Source organism: Puntigrus tetrazona, chromosome 3 (assembly GCF_018831695.1).
Source record: "Puntigrus tetrazona isolate hp1 chromosome 3, ASM1883169v1, whole genome shotgun sequence".
Classification (NCBI taxonomy): Eukaryota; Metazoa; Chordata; class Actinopteri; order Cypriniformes; family Cyprinidae; genus Puntigrus; species Puntigrus tetrazona.
The window spans coordinates 23,473,235-23,480,291 of NC_056701.1; the positions used below are offsets into that span (position 1 = coordinate 23,473,235).

General features: G+C 37.4%; 1 protein-coding gene and 1 long non-coding RNA gene across 2 annotated transcripts in view; one reads left to right on the forward strand and one right to left on the reverse strand.

Moving 5' to 3' along the window:
- mrtfaa (myocardin related transcription factor Aa) overlaps positions 1-7,057 on the forward strand; it is a 35,306-nt gene extending 28,249 nt beyond the window's left edge. The window contains 2 exon segments of the mRNA XM_043235087.1: positions 1,883-1,940; positions 2,028-7,057. Of these exon segments, the coding sequence (XP_043091022.1) occupies positions 1,883-1,940; positions 2,028-2,560 (591 nt within the window). The 3' untranslated portion in view covers positions 2,561-7,057.
- Positions 59-1,896, reverse strand: LOC122341610. The gene is made up of 3 exons (XR_006250475.1): positions 1,757-1,896; positions 1,514-1,680; positions 59-1,326 (listed from the first exon to the last, which is right to left on the reverse strand). It is a non-coding gene; the product is annotated as an uncharacterized LOC122341610 (long non-coding RNA).

Below are 7,057 nucleotides of genomic sequence, written 5' to 3' on the forward strand. Positions count from 1 at the left end.
TATTTTTTATTTATTTATTATTAATCCCCAGTAATGGGTCAGTAAGTTTTTTTTTTTTTTTTTTTTTTTTTTTTTTTTTTTTTTACAAAATAATCGTTTTATTCTTTTATTTGATAATTATTTTGTTGATAAAGTGCCAGCTCACTTTTTTGTTTTCTGATCTATAGGAAGAGTTATTATAGGAAAGTATGACAAATTCAAGGTAAAACTAGTAAAAAACGCAGTACGAAAATTATTAACTAAGCGTGCAAGGATCTTAAGACTTTTACATAGCTGCAAAAAGTTTTTGTTTTTACTCTTCTGAACTTGATGAAAGAATCTCGGTTTACAAAATGGTTTCTGGTTCTGATTTCCATAAAAAATTAAGCCGCACAAGTTTTTTCAGCCTTGATAATAGTGTTTGATAGGAATGTTTTTTGACCCCAAATTACGATATTAGCATGATCGTGAAGACTGGAGTATTCCTGCATCACAGGAATAAATTACATTTAAAATTGTATTCAAAAAAAAAAAAAAAATACATTTTAATTTTACTTCTTTTACTGTATTTCTGATCAAATAAATGTAGCCTTGGGGAGCTGTAAGAGACTTATTTCGAAAACATTAAAAATAAATCTCACAGACCTCAAACGGTAGTACATTTAGCTATTGATATGCTCGACTGAAAGCAGCAAACCTTGTAAACCTTCACAGTGCAGACTAGAAAAAAATTGATTCCCTTGTCTAAAGTCTTCTAACCAGAGTCATGAATAACCTGGAGTCCATTCAAAAACACTCACAAATTTGGAATCCGCTCTTCACAAGAAACACTGGCTGATGTGAAGCACGCCTCGAGCCAAAGAGATCTCAGAACACCTAGGATTAAGAACTGTTGACTGTGTAAAGCTGGAAAGAGTTACAAAAAAGGGTTTTGGAGCAGAGCTTATGTTTGTGTCTGTACTCTATGTAAAGACTGTCTTGGGGCCAGTAAGAATCTTTTCTTCAACTAAATAACAAAATCTATGTCATACGAGGCAGGAATTCTAATAGGAGTTGTGTCTAGACTGTTATATGGCACAGATTCTGTTAGTAGAGTACGGATTTATAGGTCTGTGATATAAATAGAGCGCAACGTGTTTGTGCAAACATCTTTATTGAGACATGCATGTGAACCGTTTTGATCATTTGGCACAGTATCTTTACCAATTCTGCTTAATCTGACCTCAAAACCTCTCCTCTGTTTCATACCTTTGTTTCCTTCCTTCACGTAATTTTTCATGTGGAGCCCAGGAGGAGTACGTTCATGCAGTTTTTTCATATAGTTCAATGATGAGCATGTCTGTCCATCTCAAAAGACATCAAAAACACCAAATAAGCACCGCAAGTACAGGTCAACTACTATTTGGGAGATTAGACTTCAGGAGTCTTGAAATATAGTGTGTTAATAATATGGGTTACTTTTATGATCCATATGTTACATTGAACTGCATGAAATGCTTAAGAATTCGTATATAAAATAATGACAGAACAATACCTTTTAATATGCATCCATATCTGTCTGTCAGGAGGACATGTGTGTGAGTTTGGACCAGCATGCTTTGCTCTCTCCTTCCACCTTGTGTTCACCAATAGCTCTTTGTCATCAGGTACCTTCTCGTCCTTCATCTCTCTTCCATCTGCTGTTGAATTTCTGTTGTTCTGCTGCGAGATTAACTTGTTTTCTTTTCATGCTAACATTTCTGACCATCCTTTTGTGTTGAAATCCACGATTACTCACCATTGGTGCTGTTTTAGGATTTATTTTCCCGTTTCATTTGAGCTATTTCATGGATTTCGTGGAGCAGATCCAAGATCTGATTATTGAATGAGATGCCAGTATCTGATGATGTTGATGTTCTTGCAGGAGAATGGCTGCCATCAGCAGGTTGATGACCTGTTTGACATCCTAATTCAGCGTGGAGGTGATGTTTATTTCTAATTGTCATTTAAAGCAAGTCAGATGAGAGAAGAGTATAGCTGCTTACCCTTTTTTTCCCTGCGTCCTACAGAAATCTCAGAGAACTTTAAAGCAGCACCGGATCCTGTTCTCGAAAGGCTTCGGCCGAACACGCCCCTTTCCTCAAGCTCCTCCCCTCTCAGTCTTTCCCGTCCTCCTGATACGTCCCTCAAAACTTTAATTTTAGAACCTCAACTTCCTTCAATTAAGACGCACAGCAACTGTGGCACAGGAGGTGGGCGTCTTGAAGATTTCCTGGAAAGCACTACTGGCAAACCTTTGCTGGGAGTGGAGCCAGGAGGACCGACGACGCTAATTGTTGACCTCCACAACCAAATGCTCAGCACGGCGAGTATCCTAGACCACCCACGTTCCCCGATGGATACATGTGACATGAGTTTCTCCAGTCACTCCCCTTCAGATTTGATAGACTCCGGCCCCGATCCCATGGATTGGCTGGAGCTCGGAGTGGGTGGGACTGGAGGGGAGGGGCATGGGATGGTTCATATTAATGAACACAACTCCTCTAGCTTATTTTCCACAGACTTTCTGGACACTTGTGATCTGAATTGGTCTAGCTTATAGCTCATGGGATACTGTATCACAGACTGCTATATTTTTGGAAAGGGCCTAGTGTGGATTAGCTTCCTTCACATAGTACAGTTTATATTTGTTTCCACCACTTTTCCAGTTTGGATTTGAGTACGGCTTTTCAAAATACTAACTTGAATTGGATTTTGGTACATATTGACTGACTTTTATCCTTCATCTTTGCTTGCAAAAGTGTGCTCCCACCGCTGATAGCATGCATATGTCACAGAGGCGTCTATGTTTGGTTTTGATCTGGGTGTCTTTTGTTCATCTGAAATCTTTTCAATTTAGATATTAGAACAACATATCTTTTGTGTTTTAATCATTTGAAATACACAAATTGCTCTAACATTGATGACAAGATGCTTTCTAGATGATGGAGTCTTTAAACTTATGGAAATATCTAAAGGTACAAGCAACATACCCTGATTTTGCATCAGTTTTAGCACATTAATTCACTAAGTGCAGATTTTGGGGTTAATTCACCTTTAAATGTTTCTTTGGCATTAAACAAATAGCTTTTCAGATTTTTACCTGCTTTACCAAATATAACTGCTAGACTTATGCATAACTCTTTGAAATATACACTTGAATTTTACTATTTATAGTATTGAACCGTTGTTGCTAAAACGTTTATAGCATAAGCCAACAGATTTTGTAACATTTTCTTAGCATTGACATTCATGTTACCATGAGCGTATTAATAATAATCAAGTTTAAAATTTGATATTATTAATCAATAGTACTTAACGCAGTTTGAATTCAGTTAGATCTTTGTTAAACAAGAGACAGGTACACGTATCTACAGCTACTAATGTTTAACATTCTGTAGATGTGCCAAACATATTATTTTATGGCTATATTAACAGCCAGTAATTATAACACAAAAATTGGATTATGCTACTTCAGCTTTGTTTTTTGTTTTTGTTATTTTCATCATGGAATGACAAGCCATTCAAACCTTGTTTTTGTAAGCATTTGCTAGCGTCGCAACCTGATGAGAGCTGCCAGATGAAGTTTAATTGTGTAGTTAATAGTACAAGATTAAACAATTCCCAGAGTGCTTGACAGTTGAGATTATGACTCCGATCTAATAGCCTTGTGTTACTTCCCATCCTTGCCAGGTTTACGCAACCAGTCTTCACCAAAGCAAAGAGGTATTAGAGTTTCAGATTTGTTAGATCTGGTGAATATTTGGTTCGGACCGTGCATGCTATATACTGTATAAGACACAGAGAGTTCTGGGAAATTACTTGCGAAAATATTGCCCGTATATCTGAATGTGGACTTTTGAACATTTTACTGTATATATTCTGCATTGTATATAAACTAAAATGTTGTATATGCCTATCACAGTACACAGCGTACTGTATGTACTGCACTGTATTTTATCAATACTTCTGTCTGTAGGCTGAAGTTATGATGAAGACTTATGAGCCTATAAGAGATAATGAATGTTTCGAAGATGATCTGAATGTATAGTTTTTAGTGTATAAAAGATTAGAAGATGTACACAAGACATAATCGCATTTAATCAATACGGAACATTCAAATTTCAAGGACCCTCAAAGAAATGTGTATATTATTATTGTTATTTTCTGCATTGCTTTAATGTGCATTTTTCGGTGCTTGTTGGTGCATTTTTCGGTGCATATTGTACATGAGCTCAGGAATGAATTGTGCTTTGTGTGAGTGAGGGAGAGAGTGTGTGTGTGTGTGTGTGTGTGAGTGTGTGACGTCATTTAGGGGAACAGCATTACTGTCCGCAGTATTCACGCTCTCCATCTGTTTGAATTTGCACTTACAGAGTTTTGGCTGGTGCTTCCTGTTGCCCAAATTGAACTTCATATCCACATGATCTCCAGTCCACCTGCTGTATGCTGGAGAATCAAACTCCTCAATTCTTTATTGGCTGAATGTATTCATTTGTGGGGCTTCTGAGCCTCTCAGGGCTTAATGTCTTTTAATTTTTTTTTTTTTTTCAAAAATAAAAAAAAAATCTAAATGTTACAGATAAAAATAAATGCTCTTTGTGCTATCCAGAGGGGAAATTGCAGTTTTAGTTTGACTAGTGCTTGGAATCATGATTTTCCGAACATGCTGATAGACATAACCCTAAACTAATGTTTTAATTAAACTAATGTAGTTTCAGAAGACCTCAAATGTATGGCACAAGTCGCATGGGCAACTTTTATTGTGCTTTTTTTTTTGTCATTTTGAAGCTTGACAGCCTGACTTGGTATTATATATTTTTCCAAACATGTCTAATGTATATAGTAGGCCTTATAGGGACAGTTCACCCAAAAATGAGCAAGTGAATAATGATTTCAGCACAAAGACATTTTATAGTTTCTGAAAACTTCAACTGTATGGAATAATTCACATGGACAACTTTTATTGTGCTTTTTTGTAATTTTGGAGCTTGACAGCCCGACTTTCATTAATATTTGTATAACATTAACATTTCTTTTTAAGGTCACTTGGAAAGTCATCGTGTTTGACTTGAGGGGCTTTCGCACCAAAGGAACCTTTTCATAGTTCCCACTTTTTGGTGTGTTTGTACCACAGGAGATAGGGACATAGTCTGTTCAGTTCTGGGAACTTAGTTTGAGGGAACTAGATTAGCTCCTACTTAGGGTAGGGTCTAAAACGGTCTATACCATCTATCAGTGACATAAGTGTATGCTAATTGGCCGAAGAGATGTGAAACACTGGCTACCTGGCATTTTTAAAAAGCTATGTAAATATATTTACTCCACAAACATGGAAAATGCTGAGAACTGAATTCACCTGTTGTCTGCAGCGTTTTGTTCTTTTCTCAACACCTCAAGTCGTAGGAGATTCAGTCGTTTTTGTAAAGCATGTGTTAATATCTTCGTTATCACAAAACTCATGACACACAACAAAAACGGCTCTAATCGCCATGTCCTCCATTCACTGGTTCATAGAAATCCAAAGATGGTTCACTTCTATACTTATCAAACTGCAACGTGCAATAGTCCCGCCTTTTACATAAAAGAGCCGATCGTGTTGCAAATATGGCCGGCGAGTGAACATACTTTAACAGGGCAAATAATATCTGCCGTTTCTGGGCTGCGAATGCAGCTAGGAAATTAGTTCCTAGAACTACGTGCTGTGAAGGTCCCTACTTGATATAACCCTGCTATTCTATTGTTTTTTTTTGTTGCTGTTTTTTGTATTTTATTGGTATTATCTACAGTTCTATGAAGACCTTTTAACATCCATGGATCTTTTTCGTTGAAATAAAGGTTGTTTAAAGTGGAAACGTTCTTCAAAAATTTTTTACAATTCTTTAATAAAGTTAAAAGGTTTTTTTAACCGTTCCCTTTAAGGTTCTTTGGGTAAGCAAAAATGGTTCTTTGGCATTGCTCTGAAAACCTTTATTATTAAGAATGTAGTCCAGTTTTGAACATCCGAGCTAAGCATTTTTTTGTGCATACTGTTTCTATAAGACCCTCTCGATTCTGATAATGCAATTATTATTTGCATAATTTATTATTGAATTTATTTCATTACATTTATGAGGGGCAAGTGTGAAAACAGACTGTCATCTGCAAAAATTACTTGATTTCACCCACGTTCAATAAACCGTGCTTCCAGGCTGCTGGTTAAATTAGATGGCTTGCGCGTGATAATAAATTCATAACTTTCCTCTGGCAAGATCGGTGTAATGCACCTCCCCTGCTTGCAAAATACTAATTCACACACCGTGTCAAATGCAAACCCTACCTCACCCTTCGATGAACCCATTAGAGAGCGTCTTGACCCTAGTTTGAGCGATAGTCGGGAATAAATCACCGGGTGTCTTCCAGAGCTCTCCGGTTCTAACAGAACAGTCTGTTCCCATGTTCCCCACCCTCCTCGATGACATCATTGCTCCTGTCCCGTGTGTTTTCCTCCTGGCTGAGTGTTTCGGTGTCCATTCATCACATGCTTTAATCAATTTACCGAGATGCAGAAATCTATCCCCTGTAATGGACTGCTGACCCAACCTCTTTCCCAGACAGCCTCTCTCTTAACAACCCGAATTAATTAAATGATGGCTCGTGCAGACGGAAGGGCTTGTCATTGTATTGCTCAATTGATACAGCATCATATGTAATTTATTCAACGCAACAACGTGATTTCGCCGAGCGGGTCGAAGCCTGATGGACGAAGGGGTCTCGTGTCCCTTCATTATCAGTGCGGGTTTCTCCTCAGCTGCTGACCTGTTTCATTAGTGTTTCCTCGAGACGTTTAAACCTAAGGTCATTTATTAAGGGTGCTTGCAGACTAAAGGAAGCTTTCGATGTATGTGATTGTGCAAGACATGTTTTGAGGATATAGAAATGCTTGGCCAGTTAGAAGTAAAGCTGGATTGTAAGCAAGGATAGCAAAAAAAAAGTAAACTGCAATATTATACCCAAAACATCTTGCAGTGGACTACCAGTAAAATTGTTTTTAAATTAAAACATTATGCAGACACGTTGA